Here is a 16,010-nt window from a genome sequence, read left to right as displayed (position 1 = left end):
GAGTTAAGACCTCATCCCTAATCCACCATCCCCGCCCCCCCCCAACCCTGGACTCCTCTCTGCAGGGCAATGCTCTTCCTACACCAGCTGATTGATTTTGGTTGAGGGAGGTGGCAAAGTCCTCACTTTACCAAGGAACCTCAGAAATGCTAACAACAACAATAATAATAAGTGCATACCATATACCAAGCACTTAACTATATTGCATGCCAGACACAATGCAAAGTACTTCCATGTCAGAGCACTTCCATGTTTGAGCTCAGAAAATGCTCTGCAGTCAGGCACCTGGTGGCTCAGTCGGTTAAGCACCCAACTCTTGATTTCAGCTCAGGTCATGATCTCACGGCTTGTGAGTTCGAGCCCTGCACTGGACTCTGCACTGACTGTGTGGAGCCTGCTTCAGAGTCTCTGTCTCCCTTTCTCTCTTTCTCTCTCAAAAATAAGTAAACCTTAAAAAAAATTTTTTTTTAAAGAAAATGCTTTGCAATAGACACCGTTGGTTTTCTCACTGCCCAGTGAGAATCCTGTGGCCTAGAGATGTCAGGTGACTTGCCCAAGTCATGTAGCTAGGAAAGGAAAGAGCAAATCTCAGAGCCAGGATTATCTACCTGCAGAGGCCAAACTCTTATCCTCTGAGCTCTACAGTCTTTGGAAAATATGGCAAATGCTCACATACAGTTGCCATAGAAAGTTCAGTGGTGGAGAGTGAATGATCTTGCTATTTTGCGGCAAAACAGGAAGAAATCCATTTGGAATGGAACCCTAACCTTTTTGCTGCTTTGATGGGTGCAGTTTTTGGAAAGGAGATCTTTCTAACTATTACTTTAATATTTTAATATTAATAATATAATTTTTATAATTTATAATAATATTAATATATAAATAACTATATATTTCTAACTATTATTATTGATGATGATGATAATGAGCACAATGTAAGCAGCTGAAAGTGCACAAAACACTTTCACATTATCACTCTTGAACTTCAAAATAAATCTACCGAGGGAAGTAAACTTCAGCAGAGTGCTTGAAAGAGGAGGCAACTGAAACTTAGGGAGGTCCCATCTCTTGCCCAGGACTGCACAGCTAGTAATGGTCACTAGTCAAGCAGTGGCAGTATCAGAGCCAGTGAGATTTATCTGAGGCACGATTCTTATTGATTGAAAACTCTTCACAATGTTAGAGCAATGTTATCTGATGCCACCTTCCATGTCTGCCCCCCTCTGCTGGGCTGCTGAGCACCCCAGAGTTCAACAGGCGGCCATGCCAAAGGGCGTTGGTGGCTTCAGTCAATGACTTGTTCACAGTGGGAGAACCGATACCTTGCCTCATCACAGAACCTGCTGAGGTATGTCATTACCCTTCCCCCTGTGACACCAAAGATCTCTCCAGGGCCTAGATCAGTGTCGGAGGAACATTTTGGTGTGCAGAGTGGTCACCCAGCTCACTGGGTTATCCGTCAATGAGGCCCCATCTTAAGACTGGCCCCATGGTCTATTTCAGTGGCTGAAATAGACACCTTACTTCTTTTTCCCTTTGTTTGCTTTACCACAAACATACTTCTCTTAAAGCTTGGCAACTCCCTTTGTTTTTATTTGGTTGACCTTTCTGAAGGTGAGCTGTTAGATGCTAGAATTACACAGATTCAATCCCAGCTTTATTAATGAAAAAATATCATTTGTACGGTTGGTAGAATATAATGCTATTGTGAGAAGAATCATGAAAATCCATTTTTTGTCCTTTGCCTTTATCCCCAGACTGCCAGCCTACAACTGATTCGAGCCTGTGAACAGCGTGGGCATGAGAGATAAAACAAATCGGCTAATGCCTCACGAAAGATGTTGACTTTGAAATCAACTGCATCCAATTTCTTTCCTCCTAACAACGGCATTTGTGAGTGAAAATGAGCTTTGCTTCATTCCCCTGCCTTCCTCTGTTCCTTCTGCTGAACTTGTACTGAAAACAGCAATTCCCCCTACAACTTCTTTATGTCCTTGATCAACTGAGGACCCAGAAAAAATGTTAAGTTCTAACATGGCTCAGCTTTGTCTTTAATAAAATAGTGCAATGTAGGGGAAAGAGCTCTGATTTGAGAGCCAGAAGAGAGTCCTATCTGGGGCCTCGTTCCCACTTCTCTTTGAACTTTTTTATGCCTGTGTGCCTCAGTTTCTTTCTATGTAGAACGAAGTGTGCACACTACACCAGCAACTCCTAAATGTCTTCTTGGGGCCAGGGATGGGATGGCTTCAAAAGAATCTCCTGAGGAAGTTTGCTAAGCATACAATTTCTTAGACCCACCCCCAGGGTAGGTTCTAATTCTTCAAGCCTTGGGTAGAGTAAAGCAATCTACATTTTTACTAAGCACCCTGTGTTTTCAACCCATGGCCAGGTCTGATATATACATGAACTGGATGACCTTGAAGTTCAAGGTCTTGGTTCCATCCCCTGGGAAGTCAACATGAGATCAGATTGCTCCACACTTTCATTTATTCTATCCTCACTCCCTTTTCTCTTACCTCCATTTCTAGACCAAACCCTACCTCTCTCATTTTTGACTGATCCCCTTCTGCTACACCAGGACCAACCTTGCTCCATTCACTATCTCCTTCTCTAAATATCCATCCTCAAACTTCTTGAAAGAACACCTAATATTCACTCTCTAACAATTGCTTGTCTTGGACTTCAGAGCATCCACCCAGAGAGCTAACACTGTTCACCTAATGGTTCACAGCCACCTAAGGGCCTCATCCTTCTTGACCAGCGTTCTGAATTTCCCAGTATTTGACTATACCCTCCATAACTTTTGTCAGCTCAGCCCTCTCTGCACTCATGCTCTGCTGGATCCCTTCCTACTTTTTCTGTCTTCATCCCTGCCTCCTCTTGCAATGTAGTTGTCCCTTTATGGGGTTGTACCTTTTCATTTCTCCCTCCATCTCACACAATATCTTTAAGTGATTTCACAGGAGCTTTCCATTATCCCTCTCCTAATGAGAAAATATAATAAAGTGCTTAAGAGCTGAGTTTCAAGAGCCAAGAGACCCAGGGTTCAAACTCTGGCAAATCTAACTTCTCCAAACCTCAGTTTCTTTTCCTTTATAATGGAAGTAATGATAGCATCTTTCACACAGATGCAGACAATGCCTCACAATGAGACACTGTGCCCAAGCCTGGTATATAAAAAGCATTTGGTAAGTGTCATTTATTATCAGTGATTCCCCAAATCGTATCTAGAGCCCTGAACTGTCCCTTATGAGATAACATGTATTAAATTATTGGTGTATTTTTAAGTTCCTATTCAGCAATTGTAACCTGAATCATGGTAATTATTATTTGATCAGAGGTAGGTGCCAATCATCAAAGACACCCATTCTCACCCAGGCATCCATAAGTCAACCCAGCCCCATATTCCCAACTGCCCATTAGACATTCCTCAGGGGCCCTTCAAACTCCAGCTCTCCCAAACAAATTCACCCTTTTTCCTGGGGTTCCTTACTAGTTAACCTGTCACATCAATCTAACCCCCAAGTACAGAGAATGAGTCATCCTTCATTCTTACTCTGGTCACTGTCCTCCCAATCCTAACTCCTAAGTGGCTTTGACTCTGTCCCCTCTCTGTAGTTACTGCTGCCATTATTCTACTCTAGACATTCATCTCTGGTATGAATTATTACAAAAGGTTCCTGGGTAGCCTCTCTGCCCCCAGGCTTGCTCCTTCTCATACATCTCCCACACTCTTACCAGAGCAATGTTTCCTAAAACAGAACTGGAAATATCATTCCCTACCCAGAAAACATGAATGGTTTCTCATGACCCTGGAATAAAATCTAAATTCTTCAGCCTATCAATCAAGTCCCTTAAGAACCTAGACCATTCCCAGCTTCTTGTCTCTATTAGATTAAACTAGACTATTAGACAAGCTCCAAAGATTTCATACTCTTATCAAGTTCCCTTCTTTTTGTTCATGCTCTTCTTCCTGCCTGTTCACCCTTCCCTGCACAATGAAATGTTCTCATCCTTGAAGAACCAATTCAAAGATTATTAAGTTAAATTATGCTAGCCATCCTTTCCAGGATAGAATCCATCTTTCCCTTCTTTGGGCCCCCAGGAAAACTTTCCATACTTCCATCCCAAAACTAAACCCACTGGATGATTGTTTGCTATACATAGCCTGTCTATCTTACTAAAGTGTGACCCCTTTTAGGACAGATGTCATGACTTATTTATTCCCATGCCATGTATAGAAAATCAATTCAATAAGCCATGTTTAAGTAATGATGGATTTGAAACGCCTTTACCAAAAAATGATATTACCTATTTCCAAGTACCCAAAACAAATTCCAAGATAAAGAGAAAAGTCTCATCTCCAACCACTTTGTCCTCTGAGAATCCTTTGGCTCCTTGGAAAGGCCAGCTTGCTCTGGACCATGAAGCTTTGGATGACTTTGTCAAACAGAAAGACACGGTAATAGAGCAGCTGTTTCTAAAAGCATTCCCTCCCATTTTCTGGGCCCCAGTTTCTAATCTTCTCAGTTTCCCAGATTTCCATAGATAATACTCCTCCCTGGGAGTTAATGAACACAAGTTTAAACCCCCTGAAACCTGGGTGTGAGTCTCAGATCTCTCTCTCTGTCTAGCTGTGCAATCTCAGGCAAGTCACTTCACATCTCTGAGCTCCATTTCTAGGCAGCCTTAGAGTGGAGGCAAGGATTTGCCACCCTAGGTAGGCCTTTTCACATGATGTCTACAGCAAATGCCTTAAAAGTAGAAGAAGCACTGAAGCAGGAGATAACCTACTTGGAGTTGTCCTATGAAATGAATAACATGAATCTGGAAGTTCTTGCTTGGCACACTCAACCACAGCTCTTTTTCAGGCATGACTTGAATTCCACGCCTACATTGTAGAGTGGAGCCTCTACAGACTGAACAGTATGAGAAGGACAAAACAATTCAGAGGCAGCAGGAGATGAAATGTGTCCATAAGCAGGAATAAAACCAATGATTAAGAATTCTGTAGAGCCATCTAAAAGGGAGTCAGTGAAGAGCTTTCAGAATCTCAGATTTACTCCAGTAACAAGTAGAGAATTACTACCGTGAGATTTTAAAAGCTCTTGTAACTTTCCCAGGTTTGTAATTTTGTCACTCATTGGCTGTTTCCCTGGTGCAATTAACAGATTTAAAAAAATCATAAAACCAAAAGTGTCTGTGTGCTTATAAGGAACAGCAAGTCAGTTGGGAGCTGGTGAAAGTGGCCTCTTGTTACCCTGCCAGAGAGACCTAAAAATGAAGGTGTGTGAGTAGGAATAATAGATGTGTGAAGAAAAAAGGAAATGTGGATAGGGCATAGGGACTATCGTTTACTAGCCAGTAATTAGGTACCAGGTATGTTTCTTATGCGTTTCCTCACTTAACAGTCCTATGAAATAAGTACTAATATCATCATCACTGTACATTTTGGGGAAACTGAGATTTAGAGAAGAACAGAACAAATAACTCACCTGAGGATCTAAAAGAAAACAGAAACACAAAAATGGCAGAGCTGGGATATAAGCCTGAGCCTTCAGACTCCCCAGTGAGCTTTTTCAATCCCCACCCAGAGCTACCCTGGAGGCTGTGAGGATAGAAGACTAGAAAGAAAGGATCTGAGATGTTACTGAGGCAGTAAAAGAACGGAAGGCATAATCAATGGCAGACTTAATCCCAGGCCATCAGATTATGACTTCAGAGTCCCTCCCCATAGAGGGAACAAATTGGAACAAATTTGAGGGAGGGAACAAATTTGTCTTGAGGGAACAAATTGGAACCATTTCACAAATTCCTGCTGCCATGCAAGAAATGAAATGAACCCTCAGGCTGGATGGAATGCTTTGAGTTCCTAGGTACCTGAAGGGGTCAGAGTTTGCATTCTTCAAACAGACTCTTTAGCTCCGGGGTGGGGGGAGGGGAGAAACCTATGCAAGTTTTTGTTGTTGTTTGTTTGTTTGTTTGTTTGTTTGTGTTTGAATGATGGTTCCAAACCACTTGGAGCTTTGCAGAATTCTTGGAGAATCTAAAGATATGTCCTAGGCTTTTCCCTCAGAAAAATGCATGTGCACATATACACACATAATTATATATGTAATTTCAGGGGGTTCATACCACCCCCAGCCCGTCCACAGACAACTCCACCCAGGAGACCACAGACATTTAAAATTTAAAATCTCCGAGGCCTGGTGTGAGTCCCAGCTCTCCTTCTGCCCAGCTCTATGATCTTGGGTAAGTCACTCCACGTCTCCAAACTCCATTCTAGGGAGCCATGGAGTGGGGGTGAAGAACTATCACTCTGGGTAATGCTGACTTTAGGGAATAATAATTTTGACCAGATCTTCTTGAAGAATTGAAACCAGCTGTCATCCATGGAAGGCTTGCCATCCAAAATTACATGAAGAAATGAGGAAGGAATCAGGGATATTTGGCCAGGGAAAGAAACCCCACAGAGTCACGTGAGCTCTCTGAAAGGAGTTGAAAGCACTTTCATGTGAATGAAGAAGTAGCACTTATCCTGACTTATTCTGTAAAATGGCTCCAGACTGGGGAGTGAGGGGTGGGGAGAAGCAGCACAGTATGATGTCAGAATGGCAGCAGAGTTGAACCGACATGGGTTAAACCCGGGTCATCATTTACCAGATAAGTTATATAACCTTCATGAACTCTAAAATGGAGGTGATAATGGTATCTATCTCATAGGATTTTGTGAGAAGCCAGATAAAATAATGCGCTTAACGTGAGCACTATTGAAACAAAGAGAGATTTCAGTAGATGTCAGCTACTCTAATAAACTCTCTGACCCTCCATTTCTTTATCTCTAAAATAGGTATAATATGTGTACCCGATCAGGAGGTCACTATGAGATTTAAATAAGAAAATACACATTAAATACCCTTAGTACAGCACCTAACACATAATTAAGTCTTCGGCAATAGAAAGTACAATTATTGTTACAAATGTTTCATTACAACCAGTGGGATGAGAGGACAGTAAATGGAAAGAACACCACCATTTATTTCAGACAGGAAGACAAGACAAAATAAAATAATATCTAAGAGCTTGGACTCAGAGCTAGACTTCCTGCATCAGGAACCTGAGAGCAGTGTGGCCTTGGAAAAGTTGCACAAAATAGGGGTATGAGCATCTGCTAAAAAGGGATTGAATGAAGTGGCCCATGAGAACAGCTTCGCACTGCACCACATATAATATGCGTTCAATAAGTCCTGGTTTCTTCCATAATGAGTAAAGGTTACACAGAGATAGACCTTCTTACAGCAAGCTCCTTCTCAGCAATGCAGCCTCTAGATGTTGCTGCAAATATTCTCTCTCCTCCAGGATTTATCAAGGAGGAGTGAAATAACAATTATCTGGGGTATTACAGAAGAGGGTGAAACATCAAGATGACCTCTTGTTTCCTTGCAGTTGAATGTAAAATAGCCTGAGATTTAAATGGAATGAATGATAACATTTTGAGAACTCCTTGCCCACTCTCCATCATTTTTCTCGTTGCTACCTTCTCTTCTGCCAGGAAACAGCCCCCACTTTTACCCCATGCCACAGACAAAGAAGGTTTGGATCTTTGGCATCTAGTTTCACCTAAGTTAACAACAACTAGTCCAAATTTCCCATCTTCCCGCTGAATGAGATAGCGCCAAAAAAAAAAAAAAAAAAAAAGCCAAAACTTTTCAACATTAGGTCACCCTTGCATTTCACCTTGATTTATAGTCTTCCTTCAAAATGTATCCTTTTTCCACTTACTCTTGCCCATCCTCTCCAATTCTATCTGCTGAGCCTTTGTGAGTGATATTACACTGCCTCCTTCACAGAGTTACAGGACCATCGTTTGGCTAATAAACATATGGAAAGACACTCAAACGCCTTGTTAATCAACAAAAAATGAGACAAAAAAAAATGAACAACAAAAAAATGGGACAGAATTTTCTTCTCAGAAGATTGAAAAAAAATTAAATAAATGGTCATATCAAGTATAGGGGAGATGTAGGAAAGCAGACACTGTGGGTGGGAAAATAAATTGGCAAAGCCTTTCCAGAAGACAATTTTGTAATGGTTAGTAAACTTAAAGTGTACATTTCTTTCAGCCTAGGATTTCTCCTTCTTAGTCACCACCCTAGACCGTTAGACATAGACACTTAAGGAGGCTCTCACATACAAGGATGCCCCTGCAAACTACCTATGGTAATGAAATATTAGAACACTTCAATGTCCCTTCGTGGGCATTGGATATTATAAGTATCCACAGTATAAAATTCTATACAGCAATTTAACATAATGATATGTATCTACATGGATTGGAAAGGAAAGTAGTCCAGTATATAATGCTAGGTAAATAAACAAAATACAGAAGGCTGCATACAGTATAATAGAATTTTTTTTAATTCACACAACAGAACAAAACTGCATATTTCTATACACACACATAAGGAAATAGAAAAAGATCTAGGAATGGTCCTCTTTAACTAATAGCAGTGATTATATCACAGGAAGGGCTGGGATTAAAGACAGGGAGTCAAAGAGATTTTTTTTCCTACTTTTTATGTATCCCTAACAAAAATACATTAGTGTAATATTTGTGTAATTTACAATAAATTACTAATTTTTTTTAAATGAATGGATGATTTTCTGGCAATTCTAGCTTCAAGACAGAAACAACTAAGGAAGAAGGGGAATCCCAACACAGGGGTTTCAGAAAAGAGGCAGAAGAGGGAAGAAGCAAACATGGCTGCTATTAGCTGGTTTCACTTTCCCAGCTTGTGGGAAGATGTAGGATGTGACCACAGTGGAACCAAAATAGCCAAATCCCAAGACAAACAGGCAGATGGCAGATGACAGATTGTTCCCACGGTCAAAGACAAAATCACCCTCACGAGCACAGCCCCTTACCTCTTGGCTGAAGAAAAGTCACTGACTCACTCATTTCCCACATTGATGTCTGGGACGTTGACTGGAGACCCCAACCTTCAGATTCTGAAAAAAAAACAAAACAAAACAGAACAAAACAAAAACAAAGGAAAAGAGAAAACAAACTTAGGTAAAAACTTGTCTTTTTTATTTTTGGTGCCCCACTGTCCCCTAAACTAACTTCTGTCATAAAAAAATAAAAGAAGAATGGGGCGCTTGGGTGGCTCAGTTGGTTGAGCATCTGACAGCTCAGAGCTTGGAGCCTACTTCAGATTCTGTGTCTCCCTCTCTCTCTGCCCCTCCCCCGCTCATGCTCTGTCTCTCTCTCTCTGTCAAAAATAAATAAACATTAAAAAATATCTTTTTTAAATAAAAAATAATAATAAAAGAAGAAGAAGAAGAAGAAGAAGAAGAAGAAGAAGAAGAAGAAGAAGAGCTAATGTTTACAGAGCATTCAGTTCATGCTGTTCTAAGTGATCTACAAGTATCCTCTCATTTAATCTTCAGAAAGAGACACAGGATAGGTGTTATTATTATTCCCATTTTATCAATGAGGAAGCCAAGACCCAAAGAGATTAAATAACTTTCCCAGAGTCATACAACAGTTAAGAAGTGGGTCTTGTACCCAGGCAGTGTAACACCAGAGCACACACCCTGTGCCATACTGCCTCCCTATATTGTACTAACACAAGAACGGAATCATTTATTTACCCCATAGATATCTGTTTTCTTCTACTTGACTATAAGCCCCATTAAGTAAAATCTGCCATTTGAGCACTTACTAACATGCCAGGCACTCACCTAAGGCCATTATATCCATGAAGTTATTCAACTCTCCAACTCACCTGGGAAATCAGCCGAGACCAGAAACCCCTGGCAAAAAGGAATAAAACAGAGAGCCCAGCCTGGGCACTTCTCTCTAGCACCCCCCATGGATGTAAACCGTGCCTTATTTTAGGGTATTCTCTGCCCTTGGACCCCTATTAAATACCTAAAGAAGTCTTGATGGATGAAAGATCACATGAATGAATTTCTCTCTCTACTACAGAAAGCCAATGATCAAGTGAGGACATCCCTCAAGGAAGTCAACAAAGATCATTGTACTGGGAATTAGGATGAGACGGCTAAGCACTGCCTCACCTGGAATGGAAAGGCAAATATTCCAGAAATGTGCTACCATGAGGAATTGCTTAAACAAATCAAGGTCAGTCTCTCTCCCCACCCCCCTTTCTCTCTCAAAGCCACAAGAATGAATGAACCACAAATGTGGTCCAATTTGTCCTAGATAGGGTTCATGGCACACAGGACCCAAAATTCATCTTCAGTTATCTCATTCAATAGCATTTTACTCTCCTCAACCTAAGAAATGAGGAAAAGAAAGAGAAAGAAAGTGTCCTCATACCTCTGGATGTAAGCAAGGCAATGTTTCCAGAGGTCACCTCGGTACTTCTCTCAGAGTCACTGGAGAGAAAGAAACTTTCTGATTCTGGAATATAAAAAAAGTTTGATAAAAGAGAGCTGCAAAAATAAGTGTTTGTGCCGAGTGGTGGGATCCAGGGCTATTTTTATACTTGTCTTTGAGCCTTTTTATATATTTCAGGTTTTCTTCAAGGATTGCAAGTAATTTTTTAGGATCAAGAAAACTACAAATGTCATAGTTTAAGGTGATTATTTTAAACACCAAAAACCATTAAAAATACATACAAAAATTGGCTGGTTTATGGTTCATGAACTTTAGGTGACAACCCAGAGTATAACAGAATTAGCTGATTCAATATTATAAAGCTATTTAAATTATCCAAGCCTTACTGAGGCAGCTGAGACAGCTAAGAAAGCCTTCACACTATCTCTTAATGAGTTTCCAATAGCATTACCTTGGTATCAGAGGTTGAAACATGGTGGGCACTTTGATAAGCCCTATAAGTAATGAAGCTAGTAAGTCAGTGAGGGTCCAAGATGGAGGATCAAAAACGACTTGGGGGGGGGGGCAGGAAGGAAAGAAAAAGAAAAGAATGGAAGGGAGGGAGGAAGGGATTGAGAGAAGAAGGGAAGGAAAGAGGAAGGAAGAAACAAAGGTAGAACTAGTTCATCATCAAGGGATATTTTAAGGCATCTGGAGGCCTTTCCTCAACCAATCTCTAATGCCAAGGCAGAGACTTAACCCCTGGAAGAATAAAACTGGGGTCTGACCCCAGGTGACATATCCTAGCTGTTGCATAAATATCTCTAAGATTCCTGGAAGGTCAACTGGAGAACCAAAAAATCTGACTTTCAAAAAACAGAAAAAATAGGGGGAAAAAAAGGAAACCATAAAACAAAGAAAAGGAACAGATTGATGAAACCACATCCTCACTCACACACACGCACATACATACAGTTATAAACTGAACTATATTCCCAAAAATTCATATGTTGAAATTCTAACCCCCAATACAGGAAATTGTGCCCTTATTTGGAGAAAGAAATAATTAAGTAAAATGAAGTTATATGGATGGACCCTAATTCAATATGACTGGTGTCCTTATGAGAAGATAAGATTAGGACAGAGACACAGAGGGAAGACCATGTGAAGACACAGAAAGAAGGTAGCCATTTATAAGCCAAGAAATCAGTCGTACTGACACCTTTGTCTCATACTTCTAGCCTCCAGAATTATGAGAAAATAAATTTCTGTTGTTTAAGCCCCCCGCTCTGTGGCATTTGTTATGACAACCCTAGCAAACCAGAATGCACACACACAAGGGCAAGTCTCTGAACTGCCCCATTCAGTAAAAGAACCCTGTTGCAAGGGACCCAAGATACATCTGACCAGCAGAAGGGAAAGAATGGCCAAATGTACCATGTACCTGTAGTGAAGGTGGGTGCTCCCATTGAAGGCTCAGTGGTCTCAAGAACTAGGGTTGCTTCAGGAAGAAAGGTTGATATTGTTGGGGGGCATGTGGTTGCCACAGCTGTGAGGGTAGTCTGAAGTGGTGTTCTGGTTGTGAGTTCAGGTGTAGTCACAGCTGTTGTTGGAAGCACAGCTATGGTTGTCGTCATGGCAGTAGTGGTTGTTGGGCGCTTGGTTGTTGGAGCTGTAACCGATATAAGATACATTGTACAAATATATGTGGGATCTGTCCATTTCTCTGTTTCTGCTGCCCTCACCTGGTCCACTGGCCTGGACCACTGGAATGCCCATGAAAGTTGGGTTTCTTGCCCCTACTCTTGACCTTTCCGATATGCTTTTTACACATTGGCTAGAACAATCTTTTAAAATGACAAATAATTATGTTGGTCCCCTGCTTAAAAGATTTTACTGGGTCCTCCTTGCCCTTGAGATAAAGGACCCAACCCCAAAGTTGGCCCACAAAAATTCCACTTGATCTGGCTCTTTCTTTACAATCTCAGGTCTCCACTTTACTCTTCTCACTTGTCTCCAGCCCACTGGCTTTTCTTCACCTCTCTAAACAGTGACCTCACACTGGAGGGACTTTGTACCTGTTGCTTCCGAGCCTCTCTCTTCATTAAGCTGACACCTACTGAACCCTCATGTCTCAGCTAAAAGGACACTGTTGTAAGGAGGTCACACATATTCTGCAATCAATTAGGTTTCTGGGTTTTGCACTCTATACTTTACCTTCACTTTTATTTTATGATTATGGTTTAACACCTGCTTCTCCCACCAGACTGTAAGCTCCATAAGGGAAAATCTGCTATTTATTTTGTTCTCTGCTACAAATCTAATACCTACCACAATGTTGGGCACATGGTAGATATTCCAAAAAGATTGCATAAGTGAGCAAATGAACAATTGCATCAAAAGTGAGCCCAAACATGAAATTTTAGTCAAGCAAGATGAAGAAGCTCAAGTTCTGTTGTACAACTCATACCTAAAGTTAACAATAATAAGTTGTATACTTGAAAATTTGTTAAGTGAGCAGAACTCACCATAGGTGTTCTTTCCACAATGAAATAAAATTAAAATCTGTAATAAAAATGAATCCAAGGTGTTCAACATGGGATGAGAATGTAGTCTCTTTCATATATTAACGACAAGTTCATGCTGACACCACTCACCCCCTAACATTTGAGTTTGGGTTCATCAGCCACAGTTATTCTACATATGCTACCATCTCTTAAATATGTCAAATTTTGATTAACTCTAACAGATTTCAGTGAGCTTAGAAATGACCCATAGATATTGAGTTCAACAAGTATTTTATAAAATAATAGCTGGTTATATCAGGCTTGAAAATAGAAGACTTGGATTAGCCTCATTTAACTTTAATAAAACTTCAGTAAATCAGAAAAATACCTTTTCTATCACAAAGTCGCTTTTAAAGAAAAATATACTAAAGTATATGAAAGTTCTGAAATAAGAAGCATCCACATAAGTCGTTCCCAAATTTTAGAGTACGTTGGTGTCACCTGAGAATTCTGTTAGACATGTGGCTATTAAGCATACGATCCTACCTTCCAAGATGCCTACCCAGTCAGGAACAAAGCACAAGAATCCCCCATCTTTTTTTTTTTTTAAGTTTATTTATTTATTTTGAGAGAGACGGAGAGAGCGTGAGTGGGGGAGGGGCAGAGAGAGAGAGAGAATCCCAAGCAGGCCCATCCTGGCAGTGCAGAGCTGATGTAGGGTTTGAACTCACAAAACCATGAGATCATGACCTGAGCCAAAACCAAGAGTTGGACTTTCAGCTGACTGAGCCACTGAGGTGCCCCGATAACCCTCCATCTTCGATGCAGTTTGAACATAGAGCTTACTCTGAGAGACACCATTCCCAACAAGCAGGAAAGGTGATTACTGTTAGCATAATTCAACCAGAGGCTGCCTTCTATGCAGCTCAAATCTTTAAGAATCCCACCATATTCCAGTTTCATCAAAAGCAACTGACAGTAACAGACAGAAAGGCCACCTGAAAACTGCTGTGATTGTCTCCAAGTCTCATGCCCTTTCCCCTTTGCTGGAAGTTGCAAACTTTGGCTTATGGGCTGAAGCTGACCCATGGACACATTTTATTTAATTTATATGGTATTTTTAAAAAAATCTTTGCCAACATATAAAAATCAATGTCATACACGTAAAAATTGCGAAATCTGAAAACACTGTGCACAAAGCAACAATCTCGTAATAAGAAGCAGATGTCTTTTGCAGACTGACCCTCCAATTCACTGGTTCCCTTCCCATGCACCCCCCACCCATTCATTTCTGTGGTCTTCTTGGCCCCTATGGGTATTTGCTCCATACTGTGCCTCCTCTAGTCATAGCAACATATCTTAAAATTAATCTGCCCACTCGTGCTTAAGCACCTACAGCCTCCCCAACACCACCCAGTACATCCATTCCCCATTAACTGTTGAATCTATCCTTCCACAGACACAAGCCCCTTCACGTACACACCTCTCCTCAGCTGCAGGCGAATGTTCTTTTTCACGTCATTGAACCAGCCAGGGACCTCTATGCGGCAGCAGTATACACTGTTGTCACCTTCGTTGGTGTTCAAGATGGTCAAGGAGACATTGCCTTGTCGGATATTGCCCTGAAGTTCATATTTTGATGACTTCCTGGACAACACCGTCATCCCATCAGTGTGGAGAAGCTCATTGTTGCACTTGGATTTGGGACACGGGCCCTTGCCCCAGCACATGCTGTTGCTGTTTTCAGACCAGGATGAGTACTTACAGGGCAAGGTCACCGACTGACCCAAAAACCCTCTCACAGTCTCTGGTGCAGCTGGAACTGTGAGCAAAAATGAGAAAAATTAAGGCTGTGCAGTACTAAAATCTCTCAAATATACTGCATGATGTTTGTGCAGCTAGATGCTTCCAGGAAGATGAGAAGAGTCATTATGTATATTTTTTTAGCCTAAATTCTGATGTGCCCTTAGCCACTGCTGAGTCCCTAACTCCACACCCTTTTGTCCCCCAGTTGCAGATAGCTGACCCACCTCATGGTCTGAACTCATCTCCATAACAAGCCCTTTTTGCTGATTTAAAAACTCTGTTCTTGAGTACCATTCCAATAAGCCAAAAACTTTTCCAATGAAAAATCCAACTCTTTAATCTAATTCCACTAACTCATGTAAACACATCCAGAACTAGCACTCTACCCAGTGTATCCTCAATAAGCAGTGGCCATGTACTGCTGACCTGACTGCTTGGGACTCCCTCCATTTTCAAACCCAAAGAATGCTGTGGCAGTAAGATAGGCTGTTGAACTGCGTTCCATTGTCCTTCTCTCCTTTCAGTACTGGATCTAGAAATTGATTGCTCTGGACCATTTATTTGTTGTTAGAGAACATGAAGTTAGGTGGAGTTTGAACACTTTTTTAATGTTAAAACTGGAAAGAACCACAAGAATTAGAAAGAATGGCACCTATGACATACAAAAATGCCAAGGGTTAGTTTTACCATATTAGTTGTGTGAGATGGAAGGTATCGCTATTTCTGAAATGAAGCAGTCCTATTTCCCAGCTTTGCCTGCTCATCAGCATGACCTGGGGAAGGTATTGAGAGTGCAAATTTTATTGCCCAACCCTGAATCAGAATGTTTGAGGCCAAGGCCCATGGAAATTCTCCAGGTCATTCTGATATCACTTGCTAGTCACCCAGGATTTGAGGACCAGTGGACAAGCTCTTCTAAGATTACTTCCATCTCTAAGAATCTGGGAAACATTTTCACTGCTGCAAATGTTAAGCCCACTGGGTTAATTGAACATCAGCAATTGTTCTAACGATTGCTGGTTCTAACCCTCCACTCCCAAAAAATGCTACTTAAGACAGGCTGAACCTCCAGATCATCAGGACTCCACCTGCTTTCTCTAGGGTACCTAGGTCCTGCTTTGTTTTCTCCAAGGTACCTTCCTGTGAGACTCTACATTCACTGACTTTTTTGGCCCATTGGACTAAGTTGTATAGCACATGGCCAAGAGTACCAGGTTCCTCTCTGACCCAGGTATCAGGAATATCCCCATAACCCTCTCTAAAATAAGGTAAGCACAAACCAAATTCAGACACGCCCTGAAATTTCAGACCCTGAAATCACAGTTTATTCATTTCATTGTAGTAGGAATGTT

General features: G+C 41.2%; 1 protein-coding gene across 5 annotated transcripts in view; it reads right to left on the bottom strand.

Moving 5' to 3' along the window:
- TIMD4 (T cell immunoglobulin and mucin domain containing 4) overlaps positions 1–16,010 on the bottom strand; it is a 39,602-nt gene that overhangs the window by 12,842 nt on the left and 10,750 nt on the right. For all 5 annotated transcript variants that reach the window (XM_042948443.1, XM_042948450.1, XM_042948455.1 and 2 more), the window contains 4 exons: positions 14,336–14,674; positions 11,790–12,017; positions 10,346–10,429; positions 8,926–9,009 (listed from right to left, as the gene is read on the bottom strand). In XM_042948443.1, the coding sequence (XP_042804377.1) occupies positions 8,926–9,009; positions 10,346–10,429; positions 11,790–12,017; positions 14,336–14,582 (643 nt within the window). In that variant the 5' untranslated portion in view covers positions 14,583–14,674. The remainder of the gene's footprint in view (positions 1–8,925; positions 9,010–10,345; positions 10,430–11,789; positions 12,018–14,335; positions 14,675–16,010) is intronic.

Source organism: Panthera leo, chromosome A1 (assembly GCF_018350215.1).
Source record: "Panthera leo isolate Ple1 chromosome A1, P.leo_Ple1_pat1.1, whole genome shotgun sequence".
NCBI classification, from domain to species: Eukaryota; Metazoa; Chordata; class Mammalia; order Carnivora; family Felidae; genus Panthera; species Panthera leo.
Note: the sequence above shows the minus strand (reverse complement) of the source record. Positions and strands in the feature narration are given on the sequence as shown.